Genomic DNA, 22,188 nt, shown 5'->3' on the forward strand with positions numbered 1-22,188 from the left:
TGAGTCTTTCAGATATCTCCCTGCGGGGTTTCTTCAGGATTTTATGTTATTCTATCATGTCTGTTCTGCCTTCTCTCTTCGAAGCCTGAATGGATTATCTGAATTTGACTTGTATGTACCACTATGCACTCATTCTCACTTGTCATTGAATGACGTAGAATCGCCTACACTCAAGCCAACCTATTGCTCACTAGCACAGCACATACCTCTCTAGAATAACCGCAAAATGCATGAAATTATTACGCTACAACTGGGGCAACGAGCAAATTACTTGGCTACACATTTTTGGAATCTTCAGGTTAGCAGAGTCTTTTCTCCCTGTTGCTGTATTTTGACCTTCAACTCAAGCCTTCAAGGAATCATACTTCACGTACGGTGAAGCGGAAGAAACACTAATCGACCATGATGTCCACTTTCGACCCGGCATTGGGGCGGATGGGTCGGAAACTTACACTCCGAGGACGCTGATTTATGACTTGAAAGGTGCTTTTGGGTCCCTACGCAAGCATAACGCCCTCTATGAGTTGACTACAGATGCCGATTCCGGGCAAGGCTTATGGTAAGGTCGCTTTTTTCCGCTCCTCTGCATATTCAGAGACCCCCGAATAGGGCTCACCGTGAAATTTTTGGTTCCAGGGACGGAAAAGAAGTCATACAGCGACAAACACCAATCATTCAGAGCGAGTATCAAAAGCACTTGGAGCAAGGGCTTCCGGCCCCTGTTCTCTCCTCCGATACCGTGCGCTACTGGTCAGATTATAACCGATTGTTCTATCATCCTCGTTCAATAGTGCAGCTCAATGATTACGAGTTGAATTCAAAGATTATGCCTTTCGAAGACTGGAGTGTTGGGGAAGATCTGTTTGGAGAACTGGACAAAGAGCATGACCTACTCGACCGAGACTTGAGACCTTTTGCAGAAGAATGCGATCAATTGCGCGCCCTCCAAATATTTACAAGCTCCGATGATGCTTGGGGTGGATTTGCCGCAAAATATGTGGATAGGCTAAGAGATGAGTTTGGTAAAAAAGCTGTTTGGGTATGGGCTATCGAAGGTGGTAACAAGGTTCAAAGAGTGAGTCTCTTCCCTACTAGATGTTTTGACTGAAACTCATCCCATTTGTTCCATGCAGCACAACCAACTTAAGCGCGATATGAACAAAGCACGATCTATACACTCTATCTCCCCACAGTCGTCGCTGTACGTGCCTATTCTAGACCCACCGACTCACCTCCCCAAGACAATTACCCTCGACACTCAGTCGGCATGGCAGACTTCAGCACTAATCAGCACTGCGATGGAAACGGCGACGCTTCCCACCCGTCTTCGTTCTTATAAGGATTTTGAGACGTCTCTAGCGGGAGAAGATGGCACGCACAAGATTTTTGAGCTGCAATCTAAAATACTGTCTGAGGACATGAGCAATCATACACAACCCATTCAATTTCAAATTCCAGGAGATCGGGGGACGCAAGCATCGACTGGGGAATCCGTAAAAGTTAGAACAGAGTTCGACTTGGACTTCTCATATGATGATCCGAACAACGGTGATTCGCATATATTCAATCAACTTCAAGTTGGCCGTGGATATAGTCCTGAGAAAGAGGTGTCCGAGTCAAGGGAGGATCTTGGATTAAAGCGCAAGGAACGCTTTTATAACTCTGAACCAATGCTCGAAAGGTGAGTGAAGCCGCTACGCAATTAATAGAGATTTTATAATGCTAATCGACAACGATAACATAGCTTTTATATCCCATTAGCATTCCCTATTTTGGACAGCTCTCCTCGCAACATGTTCTCAATGAAGCATAAGGACGCAAGCATCAACGTCCTTGCAGCGCTGACTGCTTCATCGCGAACAGCAACAAAGCTCAAGGCTATGGAAGCCGTGGCTGGGCGGGTTATCGGAATTGATGAACGAGAGAACCTCGTTAATGGCCTGGGAGAAATTCGTGAATCTTATGAGATAGGATGGATGAGTGATTCAGATTTCGATGACGACTGAGCAGCATAGGTCACCTTTGGAACCATGAACCGATGATCTTGGTTGAGCACAACTACTAGATACATGAAGAATAATGAAACAGAAGGAGTCAGAAAGATCGAATCACATAGTCCAATGTAGAAAGCCTGGACCCTGCGAAGTTGGTGCCGATCTTCTGGGAAAAAAATGCAAACTTGCTGAATCGAGTATGTTTGCATCACATACCTCCAAACGTGTCCTTATCGAGGTCCGCAACAACAATTTGGGGCTCTTCAATTTTCGCAAACCCATTCTTCATGCTTACTGCCAGGTGGCCATTTGTATAGGGTTTGGCTGCACTCTTGATGGCTTCCTCTACTTAATGACTTGTAAGTCTGCCTGCCTCCCCAAGCCCAATCCGCTCACACCGGGCCGACGTATGACCATTTCCTGAAGTTCACGACAAGCTCCACTACCGTGATTCGTGATACTTGAATGTACAGCCCGTTTTTGCATCGTTCCGTCTTTCGATAATTGCTAGGGGAAGCTTTTGAGGGACTGTTGTTGTCTATCTGTCTTTTCCCCTATTCGTATCTGCTCATTCGAGGTATGCTCCTAGACTCTTCCCTCTCAGATGCTCGATACATTGTCTGACCTCTATTATTTCGACAGCAATACTCCCAAGATGGCACCTCCTGGATATCGATTAAGAGCATTATCACTTTCCCCAATCTTCTCCTTCCTCGTCCTTCCCTTTCTGCTCTTTTTCCTGAGCTTCCCGGTTCCTACCTCCGCTGCTGGATCAGCAGTTCTCGGTGTCGACGTTGGTACCGAGTATATCAAGGCCGCGCTTGTCAAACCTGGCATTCCACTTGAGATTGTCCTCACCAAAGACTCGAAACGAAAGGAGTCGGCAGCTGTTGCGTTCAAACCCACAAGAGAAAGCAATGCCCCATTCCCTGAGAGATTCTACGGCGGTGACGCACTAGCCCTGGCGGCCCGTTATCCCGACGATGTTTACGCAAACCTCAAGTCCTTGCTCGGAGTTCGTTTTGACAATGGCGACAATGAGATGGTTAAGACCTTTCATAGCCGATATCCCGCCTTGAAATTGGAAGCTGCCCCTGGTGAGCGGGGTACGGTTGGACTGCGCAGCAATAGGCTGGGTGAGGGTGAAAGAAAAGATGCGTTCCTTGTTGAGGAGCTCTTAGCCATGCAGCTGAAGCAGATCAAGAGCAATGCCGACAGTCTGGCCGGAAAGGGATCTGACGTCAGGGACGTGATCATTACATATCCCTCGTTCTACACCGCTGAAGAAAAGAGAAGCTTAGAATTGGCAGCGGAATTGGCAGGTTTGAAAGTCGACGCTCTTATCAGTGATAACCTTGCTGTCGGCCTGAACTACGCCACCAGCCGTACGTTCCCCAGCGTCTCCGAAGGTCAGAGACCTGAGTATCATATTGTCTATGACATGGGAGCCGGATCCACCACGGCCAGTGTCATGCGCTTCCAAAGTCGTGCAGTGAAGGATGTTGGGAAATTTAACAAGACTGTACAAGAAGTTCAGGTCTTGGGGACCGGCTGGGACAGGACACTTGGAGGAGATTCTCTGAACGATCTTATAGTGCAGGACATGATCGCAAATCTGGCCGAAGATAAGAAATTGAACGGCCGCGTAACTCCCGCCGAAATCCAGGCGCATGGTAAAACCATGGCAAGGCTTTGGAAGGACGCTGAGAAGGTTCGCCAAGTGTTGAGCGCTAACACCGAGACGGGCGCCAGTTTTGAGAGTCTTTATGAGGAAGACTTGAATTTCAAATATCGTATCACCCGATCGAAGTTCGAGGACCTTGCTGCGGATTACATCGCTCGTCTCGGAGGACCTATTGAGCGATCTCTGGCCGCGGCTGGGCTACAGCTCAGTGACGTCGACTCTATTATTCTCCACGGTGGCGCTATCCGCACACCGTTCGTACAGAAGGAGCTCGAACACATCGCTGGATCTTCTGACAAGATCCGAACAAGCGTGAACGCTGATGAGGCAGCGGTATTTGGTGCTGCATTCAAGGGAGCTGCTCTGAGCCCCAGTTTCCGCGTCAAAGATATTAGAGCCAGCGATATCTCGAGTTACGCTGTTTTGCTCAAGTGGGCCTCAGAGACCAAGGAAAGACAGCAGAAGCTCTTTACTCCGACTTCCCAAGTTGGGCCCGAGAAACAAGTTACAATGAAGAATCTGGACGATTTTGAGTTCAGCTTCTATCAACAAATTCCCACCGGCGATGAGGTCGTCGAGTCGCCGGTCCTCCGTGTGCAGACTCAGAATCTAACTGCTTCTGTCTCCCAGCTGAAAGAGAAGTTCGGTTGCTCGCCAGCCAATATCACTACGAAGTTTTCTATGCGTCTCAGCCCCGTTGACGGACTTCCAGAAGTTACGGGAGGATCCGTTAGTTGTGAAGTGGAGAGCGTAAAGAAGGGAAGCGTCGTTGAAGATGTGAAGGGTTTCTTCGGGCTTGGGTCCAAGAAGGGTGAACAGGCACCTCTCGGTGAAGAAGGAGAGCCCACGGAGTCAATTACACTGGAAGCAGAAGAACCCCAAGTTTCGACCACATCCTCTGCTGCTGAAGCTTCTACAACGTCCGCCAAGGAAACCAAGAAGGCTGCACCCCAGATGAAAGTTGAACTGATTCCCCTCAGCTTCACGGCCTCGCCTCTTGGCACTCCCCCGCCATCGGATAGCGAAATGACTCGTATTCAGACTCGTCTGTCTGCCTTCGATGCTTCAGATCGGGACCGTATTCTGCGCGAGGAAGCTCTTAATGAATTGGAGTCTTTTATCTACCGGAGCCGGGATCTGGCTGACGATGAGGAATTTGTCAAAGCGCTCAAAGCCGATCAGCTGGCCGAACTCCAGGAGAAAACCGGCTCTGCCAGCGACTGGCTCTATGGCGATGGTGCTGACGCTACAACGTCAGAGTTCCGGGCCAAACTTAAGTCTCTGAAGGATATCGTCAACCCTGCTCTGAAGAGGAAACAGGAGAATGCGAATCGGCCGGCTCAGGTCCAGCTTCTGCAAGACTTGTTGAAGAACTCGAAGACCATTCTTGACATTTTGCAGAAGCAGATTGAACAAGACGAAGAGCTCTACTCCTCGAGTCTCTCTAGTGCAACCCCCACCCAGTCCACGGAGACCTCATGTTCCACAACTACCTCGACAACATCTTCCAGCGAGTCGTCTTCGACGACGGCCGATCCTCTCGATGATCTCGAGAAGGACCCATACACGACGTCCACATCCGAGACTACCTCGACCACCACAACCCCTAAACCCGCCGGTCCCAAGTACTCAATCTTCCATCCCTCCGACCTCTCCAGCCTCACCAAGATCTACGAGTCCACAAATACCTGGCTCGAAACCCAGCTCGGCCTCCAGGAGAAGCTGACCGAGTCCGACGACCCAGCTTTGACAATGGCAGAGATCGACACTCGTCTCAAGGAACTGGAACGGACCATGAACCGCATCTATGAGAAGATGGGCGCAGCCGCAGCCAGGTCTGGTAAATCATCCGGGGACCAGTCGAAGGAGAACGGCAAGAGCAATGCCCAGAAGCCCAAGAAGGACAAGGGGAAGAAGGAGAAGGCCGAGAAGGCCAAGGCTCCTCCCAAGGACGAATTGTAAACAAAATATGTATCTGATTAATGATTTGTATTAGACACTTAAATACACCTGCCTGCAGCAAAACGGTAGAATGTGGCTTTGAGCATTTAGTCGATTTACTGTTACTCAAGATCTCGTGTCCAGGACTGTCTTGACCATTTTTCAATGGAATAGATGAAGGTTACAATTAGAATGACTTGTCAAGGCAAGCTTGTGCATTAATTGAAGCAAAATAGCTCGCTGTTATACAGTAAGATTTGTCAAAGCGACTATTCCGTAAGATACATGCCACATTTCGGCTCGAGTGGAACACAGCAAAGGCTTCCCGAGAGCCTAGGGTATTTGTACATCCATTGCCTAGAATCATCCCAGACAAGCAGAAACAAAGAATGCGACAAGGGCAAATGTGTGACTAAACATATACAGAGAAACGAAAATAAGATGAGGGAAGAACTTCGACAGCCCCTGCCGCAGGCTCCTAAATAAATCACTGAAACCAGCCCAGTGTTGAGAAGCATCCTCGCGCCATTCTGGACAACGGATGATGTATCGGAACAAACCGATTGAACCTTCTGAACCATGATGAGGACATCAGGTAAATGTGTCATGCCCCTCCCATTTCAACCTCACCTCCACCCATTCGACCAGGCAAGTAATCGATATCAACCTCTTCCCGCCTACGGAGGAACACCGGCTCTTCGAAGTCATCGGCTTCCATAGTCCCTTGTTGAATGGCTTGGTTTTGTAACGCAACGAATCGCCGCCTTTGGTGTCCCAGGCTTGGACAGAGGATGGTTCGACCAGGTATGGGGTCTGTAGTTGCAAATGCATTGTGTTCAAATTCACTGGCGTATTCATCCGCGTCATCAGGGTCATAGGATCGTTTCTGGCTATTGTTGGCCGAGTAAACGGACTCTTGACTGCTGGGAGGAAGCGAGAAGGCATCACCGTCGTCAGTGACGATGTCGACGTTATAGTCCCTTGTGTCGGACAGCCGATAGACTGGATTAGAGTGAGGCTGGATAGTGTAGTCGCATGATTTGGAGAGGCCGCAGAAAGGAGCAAGTTCCGGGCGAATGGTGGGACAGCCTCTACCGGCGGAATGTTCATGCTTTGCGGAGACAGTGATGGTACTGGTAGGTGCATCGAACATCTTCACACCCTTCGTCTTGTAACCTTCAGCGACTGATTTGCGGACGCGCATGCCGACAGAGAGGAGAGAGGACTGGATTTTGGCGGGGAGAATGGGGTGGGGAGAATGGGTAGCGGCGGCATAGTGGCTGTGAGAAAGATGCGGGCTGCATGCAGCGTCTGTGCCATTCGAATCCGACACAGCTGGAGAGAAGAAAGTTGTAATAGGCGGTTGGAATCGTCTGCGCTTGGACTCTAGGTTGCTGTTCTGCGCGAGAGACATCTTGATTGGAATACGGTGATTGATCTAGAGAATGAAGGCAAGTAGTGGAGTGGAGAGGTTCGGCAGTCAATGCTGCTCTGTAGAGATACAGTGACCAATAGAAGTAGGTTGATTGTCAGAGAAATCAGCAAGAGATTTCAAAGAGGCTTAGGGGAAGAGCGAGGCATGACTGGCATGCAATAATACAATGAAGCTGGAGATTAAGAGAGGATGAGGTCCCAGAAAGTCAGTGGCTGGGATTGGCGGGACGCGGAGTCGCGTTTCACGTGAGAAACGCGTCCTGCTGGCGCAGATCAGTAGTATATCCGCTTTGGGACAGCGATAGGGCTCGGGGTTGGCTAGGCTTGTCCATTGACCTTTAGACTGGAACAGATACTCTGAGCATGGATAGAGATACGAAGCAGAGCTGATACTCAAGAGATGTACTTCGCCTACCCAACGAAAACGAAAATAACTGATATGGTGGGCGGAAGCATCTCTTGAATCCGGATAACCCAGATCGCGAAAACTTCAAGTCTAACATAGTAGATCAAACAATGGTATCTAAACTTTTTTACCGTCTTTAAGTCCTCTCCCCTATGTTATTCTATATATACTATGAGCCGGTGTTTCCTCTCCTACCACCACGCCTTTGCCGTTCCTGGTGAGCCCGCAAGACGTTTCGTGTTTCCACAAGACTTCTCTTGCCCTTGCTCTTCGCTTTTCCTAGAGTCATGAAGAGATTCTTTCTGCGCGCCTTCTCCTTGTTCGTAGTGCTCTTTCCCTGCGCTTCCTTGCGCTCCTTGCGTCGTGCAGTCACACTCTTGTACTCGGACCGATCCTTGCCTTCCTTAGCATGAGCGATCCGCTCTTCGCGTGTTGCTTTGCCAGCAGACAGAGCTGCCAGACCCTCAATCTCTGCGGCTGTGAGCGGATCATCCGCATGACGAGAAGGCTCATTGTTCTTGTCAGAGCGGAGTCTCTTTGGAAGTAAGGAATTGACGGCCGCTTCGTTGCGCAGCTCTGCAAGTTTGGCCAGGTCGGCTGGCGTGAGAATTCGAGTCGTCGCAAGATTCGTCTTCTTTGCAGTCTCTGACTCGGCCTTGTCCTCTTCCTGTTCGCCTTGCTTGGTCTTCTTCGCAGGCGGGGAATCGTCATCATCTGAGTCGCTCAGCTCGATTTCCGCATCGCTCTGCACGTCAATCCATCCACCGGAATCATCGCTATCCTCGTCGTCTTCAACGTTCCACTTATCCCAGGCCGCATCGTCTTCTGCCTCGTCGTCCTCATCGTCTTCAGCATCGGAGGGCAGACCCTTCTCGATTCTCCGTCTCCGGCGCTCTTCCTCCTTCCACTTCTCTAGCAACTCAAGACCTTCGATTTCGCCAGTCTGTTGCTCACCGAAACGACGCTCCTTCTTCTCTCCAGCCCGTAAGCTCATAGAAGCCTCCTTACCGCGGTCCCGTCTCTTGAGCATGTCCGCGCCGACATCTCTGTACAGACTAAGTAATCCTCTGGCAGCCATAACCACACCCTTGTCTTTACTCTTCCTGTACATAACGAGATCCTGCAACAAGGTTTCGTTCATCGCCAAGGGCTGTCGGGCACAAATCTCTCGAATGGCATTGAGACCAGCCGTAGCCACCTCCGACGATGCTGCTTCAGAGACAAACTCATTTGCGATCTTCTGCACAAGAGGCTCCAGAACATCAGGCGGAACCAAGTCGTGTGATGCTTGAGCAAGGGAAGCCAGGAACGATGTCACGGAGGCCTGACGTGGCGTGAGATATTTCTGAAAGTAAGAGTAGAGATGCATGATATGCAGTCTGTGCAATCCGACGAGACGAGAGACAAGTTGTAGAACCAGGAGCTTCTGCTCCAAGTTCAAGTTCGACTTCGTATTCTGAAGGTGTTTCGCGAATAACGCCTCGGCGAATCCTTGGGGATCGTGCAGAAGATGAAGGGCGGAAAAGTTCAGAGGATGCGGTTGGTTCTTCTTGCGTTCTCGCTTCTTGACTACGGCTTTTGCCTTCTCAACAGCGCGTGACTTCTTTCGGGTCTTCTTGTTAATCCCAACCTGATGCTTCACTCTTCCGAGGTCGATGGTCTCCTCATCACTGCTCTCGTCTTCCATCTCTTCTCGTTCCTTGTCGCCGCCCAAGAAGAAACGAACACCACCAACTATCACTTTCTCATTCTCTGACAGACTAGCCTCCTTCATGACTTCAACGGCCTTAGCATCGGTCCAGATCTGCCGTTTCCATAGCTCGCGCGTGAGCTTGATAGCCCACAAGCCTTTGGAAGAGGTGCGGTCTGACGTAACCAAGTTGAACAAGACGGTCTGCATAGTCCGGTTAAGCTTGTGATTCGTCGTTTTTGCGTTTGATGAGCGCAGGTCCATGAGAATCTTTTGGAAAATCAAAGCTCGAAGAGTTTTGCTCGGTGTTGAGATAAGAATAGGGAACAATGTCTGTAGCAGTCTAGATATATGAAATAGTCGGATTAGTTCAACATCTCCGGGTGAGCACAGCATTGTTCAATTTCACTTACGTCGCAGAATCGAGTAATTCCTTCTTTCGAAGTAGCACTAAACTTCCGACAATCTTTTCTCGCAGTTCGGGTTCCAGAACCAGATGGTGCTGGGTAAGGATATCAATGAGCTGCTGGGGAAAGTCCTTCGTTATAGTTGGATAGCAATCGGCAACATGAGCGATAAAATCAATCAATTCTCGCAGAGAAATGATTCCGGTGTCGGTGGCAGCCGTTGGCGCTGCCATGAAAATCTCTCGATGACTCTCATATTGGTAGTGCTGGGCCCGAAAGTCCTCGATATACGACCTGGACAGCGCGCGCTCATGTTAACGGCCTGTGAAAACCAGAAGAATACTAGAATATCGCGCGCAAGCAACTCACTTTGGATCTCTGCGAATTTTATGCTGTAGATTGGGCCTGGTAACTCAGACAAAGACTGTTAGTGGCGAGCGAAACTTTTCTCGGAGTTCGATAGCTGTAGATTTGGGGGGGGGAAAAAGGGAACTTACAGGTCAGCTTCGACCTTTTCCAAGGCCCCCAACTTCCGTTTCACCATGATCTCGAATTATTGCCTGATAATTCGAGCGTTGCAGGTTAGGGAAGCGGCGGTGGTGGTGGTTGGGATATTGATAAGTCAAAACTCTGAACTTTTTTTTTCTCCATAAGCGGCAAACTCCGCATCGCGGCCTACACATTAACTTTTAGACGTACAGCTTTAATTATTTCTGTGCATGAGATGACATGAACTACATGACGATGATCTACTGACTACGGACTTAGTCGACAGGTTAAAGTACTGCCCACCAGTTTCTCCTATGATAAGTACCAAGCACTCACGGAGTCGGTAAACTTAAGACTAGAACGAGGTTTCTAAGGAAGAGAAGGGCAATCAACTTATTATGCCTGGAAGTTTTCATAATCGCACTCCAACTACTAAAGAAGAAAGCCGTCCGATTTCATTGATTTTTTTGGATCTCACTCCCTCCGTGACTGTCTTGAGGTATGTACAGTCGCGCAGATTCATGCAAATCGACTGAATCCTTAATGAAACCCCGTCCACTCCAGTAAACATAAAACCAGGAACAAACGGAGAACACGCCCAATCATTACCCCTTTACCGGTTGCTCTTGGCAACACGCTCGAGCTCGTCCTTCTTCTTGATGGCGTAAGAGTTGGAGCTTCCCTTGGCAGCGTTGATGAGCTCTTCAGCCAGGCACTCGGCAATGCTCTTGATGTTACGGAAAGAGGCCTCACGAGCACCGATGGTCAGGAGAGCGATGGCCTGGTTGACACGGCGGAGAGGAGAAACATCGACGGCCTGACGACGGACGGTACCAGCGGAACCGATACGAGTGCTGTCTTCACGAGGACCGCAGTTGACAATAGCGTCAACAGCGACCTGGAGGGGGTTCTGGTCGGTCATGATGTGGATCTGTGAAAGTAAAGACGAAGTATCAGTAATTTATCCCTGGCAAACTCGGTACACTCAATTGTCTGGCTGAGTTCCCGGTTCTCGCGGAAAATTGCACGTACGATCTCGAAAGAGTGGGCAACGATGCGGACAGCCATGAGCTTCTTGCCGTTGTTGCGACCGTTCATCATGAGAGAGTTGGTCAGGCGCTCAATGATGGGGCACTGAGCCTTGCGGAAACGCTTAGCGGCATAACGACCGGCAGTGTGAGGGATGTAGACGGGGTTGCGGATCTGGATGTAGTCGCTGTATTTGTGAAGCCGAGTCAGCAAATTTGCGTCTGTAAATCCCGATGCTGTCCAATGCATATATTCCCAGTTTTGTGTGCGCGGATATTTCCATTCTTGTACGAGTCGAATGTCTCCCATCGAAATTGGAACCCAACCCGACCAAATAAAATTTCCTCTCGCAGCACATCTGAGTCGCAGGGATTTTGGAATCAAAACCTACGTCAAAGAGATATCCCGGATCTCAACATCCTCGTAGCTCCACTTGTTGAACAGCTTGACGGTGCCCATCTCGGCAAGAGCGTCCTTAGGCAAAGCCTGGAAAGCCCCAGAGGGGTTTTCGACCTCGACTTCCCCGTGATCAGACATTGTGACGCCGTATGCACCTGTTGTCGAGGGAGGGATTCGTGAAGGTGGACGGACGGTGTCGTTGGGTGAACCTTCAATGTCGTCGATAGCAGTCGGTCCGCTGAAAAGGTTCGCTCGCAACAAGGAAAATCGAGGTGCGCCTCGCTTAGCACTGTGGGTGGGTTAGGGCAGGGCCGGCGCCAATCATCCCGCCGGTGTCATGTGACAAAAGTTTTGATGCTCCCGCTGATTTAATCCATATTAGGACTAGTTGCCTTCACTGCCATAATGCTACCTACTAAAGGTAAGCACGTAGTACGGTCATGCAATGTCTACTGAGGCAATGGTCTTTCAATACCAGGATGTGTGGGAGTTTGAGATCCCTTAAGCTGCACTTCTTGGATGGTGATATTGCACGACTGGGGTAACTCTTCATTGCCAACGAACGAGTGGTATGACTTTTTCGTACTCTTAACGCCCTCCAATTGGTAAGGTGGTATAATATCCGTCGTCATGGAAGACTGGGCTGTTGATCATCCCTTTCGGTTATCAGCCCTTATTCGACTTTGAGCAGCGGCATAGAATATGGAGAGAATCACTGCAATTGGGATCCATCATTCTATCTTTGTCTTCGACGATATTGATGCGTCATCCATGTCAGACAGTATTCCTATGTAGTTCGTTCATTCGAGGACCAAATTAGTCGTTGAAACGAGTTAAGATACAGTTGGAAACTTGCCATCACGAGTGATAGAAAGTGAACTTCGGCAACAAGTATACGCAGGCACGATACACCAATGTCTGTCAATTCCTTTCTTATCGTTCGTGATCTACATCCACTCACGCACCACAATCTAAGCATTTCAAGGACGGGAACAATTCCCCTCTCGTTTGTGGCGGTGCACATGGACAAGCCCGATCATTGGCTAGTTTGTTGTGTGCGCTTGGCCCTAGCACCCATGGCAGGTGACGTTGTGGCTAAGCAAAGCGCGGAGAAGGGGAAGAGGAGAGACACGCCAAGTTGATACAACCTGCCACAACTGGTTCTCCGTTCTGCTGCATAATCATCATCTTTGCAAGGGGCCCCCTATAAGACCTGGAGAAGGAATCCCAGTCGGCTACACCTTGGCCGCTCGTGTTGGAGACTTGACTGCTTTGTGAAGAAGATATGAACGACATCCCGCATCTCGTCATATGCGCACCCGAATGAGAGACGTCTTAATCTATTCTTACCAAGCGCTTCTGTGACCATGGCGGAGGAGAATCCCGAGCTCCAGGCCGCTTTGCGGGAGCTCGATAGAGAACTCGAGGTGTGTAATCAATATCAGTTGCTTTCCTCATCATGGAACTTGTACCAAATTGACTCGCACCGTATCATAATTTGTGGCTAATGCGCTAATTGGTGACTAGGAGGGGGATATCACTGAGAAAGGGTAAGCGACTCTCACCGTATGGATGCTATGACTGTCAATTACAATGAGACATGAGGCGATAGGAACTGTCATTGTCTGATCCTTCGCACTGACGACTAACTCTCCTGAAGTTACCAGAAACGGCGTACGCTACTCCTTTCGCAATTCCTTGGTCCGAACAAGCCGCTTGAGATCAACGCGTCTTCAGAAAGTCCGTCGTCGCCAATAAGCAACTCAAACAATGCTCCGCCGGCCATTCTCAGTGTCCGGCCCCCTACGGCGGATAGCGCGACCCGAAATGCATCTTCGCAATCCTTTGCACAGAATAACATACCTGGTAACGGAAGCTTCGGATACGACCGGCGAGTGAGCATGGGCACACAGGGCTCTATCCAAGATGATAGTGCGTTTCAATACAATAGAGATAGCATGGCATTACAGCCCCCCGAGCGGATGCCCTCCTCTACTTCATACGATTCCCTTTTCCTTCCGAAGCCGCAAGGGCCTCMAATCGCGCAGGAGGACTCCCGAACCGCAACACTCTTGAGCCAGAACTATGCCTTTAACCCTGGAGCTTCCGAGCATGTGGATGAATCCGCCGGAGCTTACGACATGACACCCGGCGCGGTCACGCGACAGTCGACGATGCTCGATTCCCAGCAAGCATACTTCTCTGACTTTGCGGGTCAGCAGCAGGGTGACTATAGAGACAGCTATGGCGGTGCATATCATCGCTACTCTCAATCAGACGCGTTTTCTCCAACCGCAAATATGGCACCGCCGTTAATTCCTGCCTCTGAGTTACCTCATGGGGCAACTATCAACCACCTGCTTCCCCTCGAGCCTCGCGATATACCTTTTGCGGTACACGACCCACACGACAAGAACACTCTAATGTCCAGTTTTGACAACATCCCTGCAGTACTTCGGCATCGCGCTCGAACACATCCTAAGCAGCCCGCTTACTGGGTCCTAGACCAGAAAGGCAAGGAAATTGCTTCCATCACCTGGGAGAAACTTGCCAGTCGCGCGGAGAAGGTTGCTCAAGTCGTCCGTGACAAGAGTAATTTGTACCGTGGTGACCGCGTGGCTCTGATTTACCGTGATTCAGAGATCATCGAGTTTGCTGTTGCCCTTATGGGATGCTTCATTGCTGGGGTCGTTGCTGTACCCATCAATAATCTCGAAGATTACACCAGTCTCAATCTGGTTCTCACCTCCACTCAAGCGCATCTTGCTTTAACAACTGAGAACAATCTCAAGAGTTTCCAGAGGGATATTACGACGCAGAAGCTGAACTGGCCCAGAGGGGTAGAATGGTGGAAGACCAATGAGTTCGGAAGCTATCACCCAAAGAGAAAAGATGATATTCCGGCCCTTGTGGTTCCCGACTTGGCTTACATTGAATTCTCACGGGCTCCTACTGGGGACATGCGCGGTGTAGTCATGAGCCACCGGACAATCATGCATCAAATGGCTTGTTTTAGCGCTATAATCGCAACTGTTCCTGGCTCAGGTAAAAGTGTCCGGCCGCATGGAGAGACCTTGATCAGCTATCTCGATCCAAGACAAGGCATAGGGATGATCCTTGGTGTCCTTCTTACTGTGTATGGTGGCCATACCACCGTCTGGCTTGAGGATCGAGCGGTCGAAACTCCAGGCTTGTACGCTCATTTGGTTACTAAGTATAGAGCCACACTCATGGCTGCGGATTACCCTGGGCTTAAGATCACTGCGTACAACTACCAGCAAGATCCAATGGCCACGCGTCACTTCAAGAAAAACTCTGAGCCTAACTTTGAAAATGTGAAGCTTTGTCTTATTGATACGTTGACTGTCGACGCTGAGTTTCATGAAATTCTGGCTGACAGATGGCTGCGGCCCATGAGAAACCCCAGAGCTCGGGAAATTGTGGCCCCAATGCTATGTTTGCCTGAACATGGCGGTATGGTGATCAGTGTTCGGGACTGGTTGGGAGGAGAAGAGCGTTTGGGCTGCCCTCTGACTCATGAGATGGATCCGGCCGAGCGTTCAGAAGCCACAGAAGCCAAAAAAGAGGAAAGAAAGTCCGAAAGCAACAGTGGTTTCGGTAGCAGCCTTCTGGGCGGCGGTGCGCGTGCTTCTGCTCCTGCTCCAAAAGAGCAGAACAAGAACGAGCTGGCCGAAGTACTTCTCGACAAAGAGGCCTTGAAAAGCAATGAGGTTGTGGTTTTGGCCATGGGCGAGGATGCTCGGAAGTATGCAGCGACCATGCCACATGCTGTGCGAGTTGGCTCTTTCGGCTACCCGATTCCTGATGCGACCCTTGCAGTTGTTGACCCGGAGACCAATTTGCTATGCACACCCAATGTGATCGGTGAGATATGGGTTGACTCACCATCTCTTTCTGGCGGTTTCTGGGCATTGCCCAAGCATACGGAAGCAATCTTCCACGCACGGCCTTATAAATTCGAAGAGGGTAATCCTACCCCTGTGCTGGTGGAACCAGAGTTTCTACGGACTGGTCTTCTTGGCTGTGTGATAGAGGGGAAAATCTTTGTACTAGGTCTCTACGAAGACCGCCTCCGACAGAAGGTAGAATGGGTCGAGCATGGGCAGGAGATTGTTGAACATCGCTACTTCTTCGTCCAACACATGATCGTCAGTATTCTCAAGAACTTGCCCAAGATACATGACTGCACTGCCTTTGATGTGTTTGTCAATGACGAACATCTTCCGATCGTTGTTTTGGAGTCATATGCAGCGTCGACCGCGCCAACAACTTCGGGTGGTCCACCTCGGCAACTGGATTCCGTGCTCCTCGAATCTCTGGCGGAAAGGTGTATGGAAGTGTTGTATCAAGAGCACCACTTGCGAGTCTTTTGTGTGCTTCTCACGGCGCCGAACACACTTCCCCGTGTGACTAAGAACGGACGCCGGGAGATCGGTAATATGCTCTGTCGCAGGGAATTCGATGCCGGTACTCTGCCCTGTGTGCATGTGAAGTTCGGTATTGAACGCTCGGTCATGAATCTGCCGGTTGGTGTCGACCCTGTTGGGGGAATCTGGTCTCCCTTGGCTTCGGCGGCACGGCAAGAGATGCTTGCCATGCAAGAAAAGCAGTACTCGGGTGTGGATTACCGCGATGTCGTGATGGATGATCGCACTTCCACGCCTTTGAACAACTTCGCAACGATTGTGGACCTTCTCCAATGGCGTGTCTCTCGCCAGGCAGAGGAGCTGGCTTACTGCTCAATCGACGGCCGTGGAAAAGAAGGCAAAGGTATCACCTGGAAGAAATTCGACTTGAAAGTCGCCGCTGTAGCGATGTATTTGAAAAACAAGGTCAAAGTTCGACCTGGAGATCATCTTATCCTGATGTACACGCACTCAGAAGATTATGTCTACGCCGTGCATGCCTGCTTCTGTCTCGGTGTCGTTGTCGTTCCCATTGCTCCAATCGACCAAAACCGGCTAGCAGAAGATGCCCCTGCATTTCTCCATGTGATCAATGATTTCAAAGTCAAAGCAATCATTGTCAATAGCGACGTTGACCACGTCATGAGACAGAAACTCGTTTCCCAGCATATAAAACAGTCTGCACAGGTCCTCAGGATCGGTGTGCCTGCTATCTACAATACCAGCAAACCATCGAAACAATCTCATGGCTGCCGAGACCTTGGCTTTACTGTCAAAGAAACTTGGTTACAAGCTGACCAGCCAGCTCTAGTTTGGACTTATTGGACACCGGATCAGAGGAGAATCTCTGTGCAAATTGGCCATGACACCATCTTGGGAATGTGTAAGGTGCAGAAAGAGACATGCCAGATGACTAGCTCGAGACCAGTCCTAGGCAGTGTTCGCAGCACATTAGGTCTTGGATTTCTTCATACGGTCTTAATGGGCATCTACGTTGGTAAGAGAACGCGCAAATATGGCTGCAAAGCCCTTCCATGTTAACCGGTTATTAGGAGCTCCTACCTACCTTGTATCGCCTGTTGACTTTGCGCAAAATCCCATGACATTGTTCGTCGCCTTGTCTCGTTATAAGATTAAGGATACATATGCCACTAGCCAGATGCTGGACTACGCTATGAGCGTCATGCCTGCAAAGGGTTTCCAGCTTCAAGAAATGAAGAACCTGATGATCTCCGCAGAGGGTCGGCCACGAACTGATATCTGTAAGCTCCGCGACTCATCTCCCCCGTCCTATTGTTCTCAATCTCATACTTTGACAGACCAAAAAGTGCGCCTTCATTTCGCATCCGCGAGTTTGGACCGCACCGCAATCAACATAGTATACTCGCACGTGCTCAACCCTATGGTCGTCACTCGATCATATATGTGCATCGAACCGATTGAACTGTGGCTTGACCTTCGTTCTCTCCGCCAAGGGCTTGTTTGTCCCGTTGATGCAGACACAGATCCCACGGCGCTGCTTGTCCAGGATTCAGGGATGGTTCCGGTAAACACACAAGTAGCTATTGTGAATCCGGAGACCTGTACCTTGTCACATGTCGGCGAATATGGCGAGATATGGATTCAATCAGACGCCTGCGCCAAGGCGTTTTATGGATCCAGGAATGAATTCGATGCTGAGCGATTCAACGGCCGGATCGTGGATGGAGACCCTAACGTTGCCTATGTGCGCACCGGTGATCTGGGTTTCCTTCATACCGTCACTCGGCCCATCGGTCCATCTGGTCAATCTGTCGAGATGCAGGTGCTCTTTGTCCTTGGCGGAATTGGCGAAACGTTCGAGGTCAATGGATTAAATCATTTCCCCATGGACATCGAGAACTCTGTGGAGAAGTGTCATCGCAACATTGTGTCTGGAGGATGGTAAGCGATCAAGAGTCTTCACCATTCTTTTGAACTGGTCTTGTGCTAACGCTCGCAATTTAGTTGTGTCTTCCAGGCCGGTGGTTTGATAGTGGTTGTCGTCGAGGTGACGAGGAAAGCGTATTTGGCATCCCTTGTCCCCGTGATCGTGGACGCCATCCTCGGTGAACATCAAGTCATAGCTGACATAGTGGCGTTCGTGTCTCACGGAGACTTCCCTCGGTCTCGTTTGGGCGAGAAGCAGAGAGGAAAAGTGTTGGCATCATGGGTAACCCGCAAATTGCGCACGATCGCGCAATTCAGTATTCGTGATATGGAGGGATCAATGAGCCTCTTTGCAGAAGCTCCCCAACATCGTTCCAGTAAAGGCTCGAAACCAGGTAGCATCATGGGCAACAGCCTGCGTCGGTCAACTCTCGTACCGGACGCTGATTCCGCTACTATTCCTCGTTCTCCAGCTCCGGTGCTTGTGGAGCAGCCGGAAGCATCAATGCTGCCTCCTTACCATGACATACATGAAGGAGAGGGAGCTGAAATGCCTGCGCCAACGCTTACAGACGTGCACCCGTCTCTTCCTCAGATAGGGGAACCTGTCCCACCAATGCGGTCTTCGAACAATGAAAGTCACTCGACAGGCATTGCTCACCCTGACCTTGGTTTCAATTTCGGCGATTTTGCCAATGCGACGAGCTCTGCTCCCATGGATGAACACACCGGTGCAGGAGCTGTCAGTGAAGTTCTTCCCTACCGCGATGTCCGTGGACAAGGCTCCATTCCCGCCCAACAGCCGCCGAGAACCAGCAGCCTCCCAGTCGGCACCGCCCCATCATCCGGTCAACCCCAATCACCGGACCATATTTCAGAAGACAAAATGGGGGACTGGCCGCAGGAAGCTTTGATGTATCAGTCGGCACTTGGGGGTGACGACCCATACGGTCATAGTGCCGTCAATCGGTCTCCGAGCGATGCTATGAGGAACCACCATGACTGAAAGCAATAGCAGATACTGTAATTGTCGTGAGAATTTCCGCGCCGATTATTGAATATCTCTACTGCACATCGGATTCCGTGCTTTATTATTCCCCAACCTCTCCCCTATGTCATTCTGTTTTATGCTGATCTATCGTCCTACATTTTGCATTGCCGCTTGCCTTACATGCTCTTGACTCTGATCATCACCTTTGCTGCTTTACAGTTTCTGATTCTTTGCATGTGACGAAGCATTCAATACTCTACATTTCTGCCTAACCCAACCGTCATGATGAACGATACGTCATGTTTTGTACATACATACCCACCCATATGCGCGCCTTTATGCCAAAATATTGTTGCTCGCTTTGCCCGTGCACAGATCCTCGATAGATATAGACCACGCTTGCCTCGCATTGCTTGTGTCTGTCTACATTTGACATAAATGCCGCATTGTACATAGTCCATATAGTGTCTAGCCGTAATACACCGCGTTTACATACAATATGATAATAATGCTCCACGACGAGCTGCTGTACATGATGAATTACCAACACGAAGGCTGAGATTTCGGTTAACTTGATATACGGAGTGCGTCCTTACACAATAGTAAAACTGGTCCACGGACACCAAAACCGAATAAGAGAGAGAGTATGTTCAATCTGTACAATTGAATTATGCATTGAATAGCCTTGCTTTTAGCCTCTAGTTTTCTTTTTCCCTCCTTCGCTACTCGGCACCTTTTTTGAAATGTGGGAACCGCCGATCGAGACGCAGAAAAGCTTCGAAGATACGCAGAACACAAACGCATTACTGGCTGTTCGCCTTAGCAGTCAGCGCGTCCAGATCAACCTTGGGCTTGGCATTGCCGTTGGTTGGGAGCTTCGCGGCTGTGATGGCCGCCGCGTTGGAGTCGCCGAGCTGCTCGAGGGCTTGCAGATCCTCGTCTGTGAGGGTGTTGGAGCGTTGAGGGCGGAATGGAGCGGGGGAACCGGCACGACTTGTAAGGAACTGTATGAAAAAACTATTAGAGATGATGAATCTTTTGAGGGGGGAAAGGGCCATAAGAAACGTACCGAGGAAGCTGCGCTGAGGAGAGCGATCAAACTGGCTTGTACCACGTCCTGGTGGATACCAATACCCCAGACTTGCTCTTTGCTGCCGGCCGCAGTGCACTGGAGGTATGTGGCGGCCTTCACGTCTCTACCGAGACCGATCGAGTGCTCCTTGTAGTCGATGACATCGAGGTCGATACCAAGAGTCGACAGGGCGTTCGCCAGAGACGAGATGGCACCGGGGCCAACGCCAGTGATAGCGTGTTGAATGTTGTCGATCTCGATGATACCGGTGAAGCGACGCTTGAGGTTCTTGGTGTTGAGGGCCTTGCCCGGCTCCGGTGGCGCCGGCGACTGTGACCGGTCGGTTGTGATGTTGTAGTCGACCAAGTTGAAGCGAGGGTTCGACTTGAGGTGGTACGCTTCCTCGAAGAGGTCGACGATTTCCTTGGGCCGCAGCTCCCGGTTGACGGCTTCGGTCTGCTTCTGAACGATCTTGCTGAATTCGACCTGCAKAGCGCGCGGGAGATCCAGCTCCAGACTGCGCAGGATGACCCAGGCGGCACCACCCTTGCCGCTCTGGGAGTTGACACGGATGACAGCCTCGTAGTTCCGTCCGATATCCTGAGGATCCAGGGGGAGATACGGGATGACCCACTCGTCGTCGTCGGTGGCGTTGGCACCTTCACGCAGCTTGAATCCCTTCTTGATAGCATCTTGGTGACTGCCGCTGAACGCGCAGACAACCAGCTGACCACCGTAGGGCCATCTTTCATTCACGGGAATCTTGTTGCTCTCTTCCACCACCTTGATAACCGAGTTGATATCCGAGAAGTCAACTTGAGGGCTGACACCCTGTGTGTAGAGATTGAGGGCGAGAGTGACCAGATCAACGTTACCGGTTCTCTCACCATTTCCGAAAAGAGTACCTTCGACACGCTGAGCACCAGCCATCTGAGCCAGCTCGGCGGCCGCAACAGCACAGCCACGGTCGTTGTGGGGATGCACAGAGACAACGAACTTCTCTCTCTCCGTCATGTTGCGGCAGAAATACTCAACCTGGTCTGCGAATACGTTTGGCGTCGCCATCTCCACTGTTGCTGGCAGATTAAAGATTATGGGGTTTTCTTCAGTAGGGCCCCAAGCAGCCTTGACGGCTTCGCAAATCTGGACTGCGAACTCAGGCTCGGTGTCGGAGAAGGTTTCGGGGGAGAACTCGAACTGCCACTGGGTACCAGCCATCTCTGGGTCGTCCTTGGTTATCGAGCGGGCGTACTTGGCGCATCTTACGGCAATCTCAAGACTCTGTTCGCGGGTGGTTCCGAAAACTATTCGGCGGAAACACGGGCTGGTAGCCAGGTAGATGTGGAGGATAGCCTTCTTTGCGCCTTTGAGGGAATCGACAGTGCGGCGGATGAGTTCTTCTCTGCAAGGAGACAGGACCTGGAGCCAGACATCGTCGGGAACGACTCCTGGTGTCTCTACCAGGCGCCGAGTGAAATCAAAGTCCGTTTGCGATGCCGAGGGGAATGATACTTCGATTTCCTTGTAACCGATGTCGACGAGCATCTTGAAGAACCGGAATTTCTGATCACCGTCCTATATACATCTATACGTCAGAGGCGTCCAGAAAATTTGAACGAGATCCTCACCATCGGATCGGGCAGACTCTGGTTGCCATCTCTCAGATCAGTGGCCAGCCAGCGGGGCGGCTTGTCGATAACCTTATCAGGCCATTGGCGGTTAGGGAGATGTAGAGGCTTGAAGGGCTTGTATTTTTTCGAGGGATCCTTAAGCCTATCAAAACGAGTCAATAAAAGAAGCTCAAATCCGAATCGCTATTTGAGGAGTTGGAGTAAACAACAAAGGCTCAGGGGCAGAAGACATACATAGGCATGATGGCGGTATCGTGCGGTGTCCGCAGCGGGGGAGGGGAAGAAGGTAGAGAAAGTTACTTCAGGATAGTGTGGCCAGAAGGAGGAAAGGGAAGACCAGACAATTAGCAGATAAAAGGTGCCTGAATGACACTAAACGAAAGATTTAACGATCAAAGAATGATATTTAAGTAGAGGGAGAAATGTGGACGAGAGAGTTTGACGAGTGAGTCAGTACCTAGTATCTCCATCGTTCAATAACAGGTCATGACGCTCTCTCGCCGCCTTTCACATATTTTTTCGTCGATCCGCCGACAGCGGACGCGGGGGCCCTAATTTGCAACTCTGATTGGCCAGAGGCTCGAGGGGGCCTCGCATAGTGGATACTTCAGGTATATAAAAGTCCAGAGGCCACTGATGTTGGTGTCGCAATTGTTGCAGGTGTGTTCGGCAAGTGGCGATAGGCT

At 50.4% G+C, this 22,188-nt stretch overlaps 7 protein-coding genes across 7 annotated transcripts; 3 read left to right on the top strand and 4 right to left on the bottom strand.

Annotated features, from left to right (window-relative positions):
- Positions 1 to 226: 226 nt before the first annotated feature.
- Asppvi_002347 (misato family protein) lies at positions 227 to 2,006 on the top strand (the record flags this gene model as incomplete). The annotated part of the gene is made up of 5 exons (XM_043298336.1): positions 227 to 298; positions 357 to 559; positions 637 to 1,075; positions 1,134 to 1,681; positions 1,745 to 2,006. The coding sequence occupies 5 exons, from the start codon at positions 227 to 229 to the stop codon at positions 2,004 to 2,006; spliced, it is 1,524 nt and encodes a 507-aa protein (XP_043154271.1).
- Positions 2,007 to 2,649: 643 nt separating this feature from the next.
- Asppvi_002348 (Hsp70 family protein) lies at positions 2,650 to 5,640 on the top strand (the record flags this gene model as incomplete). The annotated part of the gene is made up of 1 exon (XM_043298337.1): positions 2,650 to 5,640. The coding sequence occupies one exon, from the start codon at positions 2,650 to 2,652 to the stop codon at positions 5,638 to 5,640; it is 2,991 nt and encodes a 996-aa protein (XP_043154272.1).
- Positions 5,641 to 6,223: 583 nt separating this feature from the next.
- Asppvi_002349 (uncharacterized protein) lies at positions 6,224 to 7,033 on the bottom strand (the record flags this gene model as incomplete). The annotated part of the gene is made up of 1 exon (XM_043298338.1): positions 6,224 to 7,033. The coding sequence occupies one exon, from the start codon at positions 7,031 to 7,033 to the stop codon at positions 6,224 to 6,226; it is 810 nt and encodes a 269-aa protein (XP_043154273.1).
- A 595-nt stretch (positions 7,034 to 7,628) lies between these two features.
- On the bottom strand, positions 7,629 to 10,100 carry Asppvi_002350 (SDA1 family protein; the record flags this gene model as incomplete). Its single annotated transcript, XM_043298339.1, has 4 exons — positions 7,629 to 9,492; positions 9,563 to 9,850; positions 9,926 to 9,961; positions 10,054 to 10,100. The coding sequence occupies 4 exons, from the start codon at positions 10,098 to 10,100 to the stop codon at positions 7,629 to 7,631; spliced, it is 2,235 nt and encodes a 744-aa protein (XP_043154274.1).
- Positions 10,101 to 10,658: 558 nt separating this feature from the next.
- Positions 10,659 to 11,611, bottom strand: Asppvi_002351 (40S ribosomal protein uS7; the record flags this gene model as incomplete). The annotated part of the gene is made up of 3 exons (XM_043298340.1): positions 10,659 to 10,976; positions 11,078 to 11,261; positions 11,466 to 11,611. 3 exons carry the CDS (start codon positions 11,609 to 11,611, stop codon positions 10,659 to 10,661), a joined length of 648 nt encoding a protein of 215 aa, XP_043154275.1.
- Positions 11,612 to 12,840: 1,229 nt separating this feature from the next.
- Asppvi_002352 (putative AMP binding domain protein) lies at positions 12,841 to 18,814 on the top strand (the record flags this gene model as incomplete). Its single annotated transcript, XM_043298341.1, has 6 exons — positions 12,841 to 12,900; positions 13,001 to 13,023; positions 13,134 to 16,897; positions 16,953 to 17,162; positions 17,220 to 17,823; positions 17,887 to 18,814. The coding sequence occupies 6 exons, from the start codon at positions 12,841 to 12,843 to the stop codon at positions 18,812 to 18,814; spliced, it is 5,589 nt and encodes a 1,862-aa protein (XP_043154276.1).
- A 788-nt stretch (positions 18,815 to 19,602) lies between these two features.
- Positions 19,603 to 21,744, bottom strand: Asppvi_002353 (2-isopropylmalate synthase; the record flags this gene model as incomplete). The annotated part of the gene is made up of 4 exons (XM_043298342.1): positions 19,603 to 19,803; positions 19,869 to 21,446; positions 21,500 to 21,644; positions 21,737 to 21,744. The coding sequence occupies 4 exons, from the start codon at positions 21,742 to 21,744 to the stop codon at positions 19,603 to 19,605; spliced, it is 1,932 nt and encodes a 643-aa protein (XP_043154277.1).
- Between the last annotated feature and the right edge of the window lie 444 nt (positions 21,745 to 22,188).

This window comes from Aspergillus pseudoviridinutans (assembly GCF_018340605.1).
Source record: "Aspergillus pseudoviridinutans IFM 55266 DNA, scaffold_2, whole genome shotgun sequence".
Taxonomy (NCBI): Eukaryota; Fungi; Ascomycota; class Eurotiomycetes; order Eurotiales; family Aspergillaceae; genus Aspergillus; species Aspergillus pseudoviridinutans.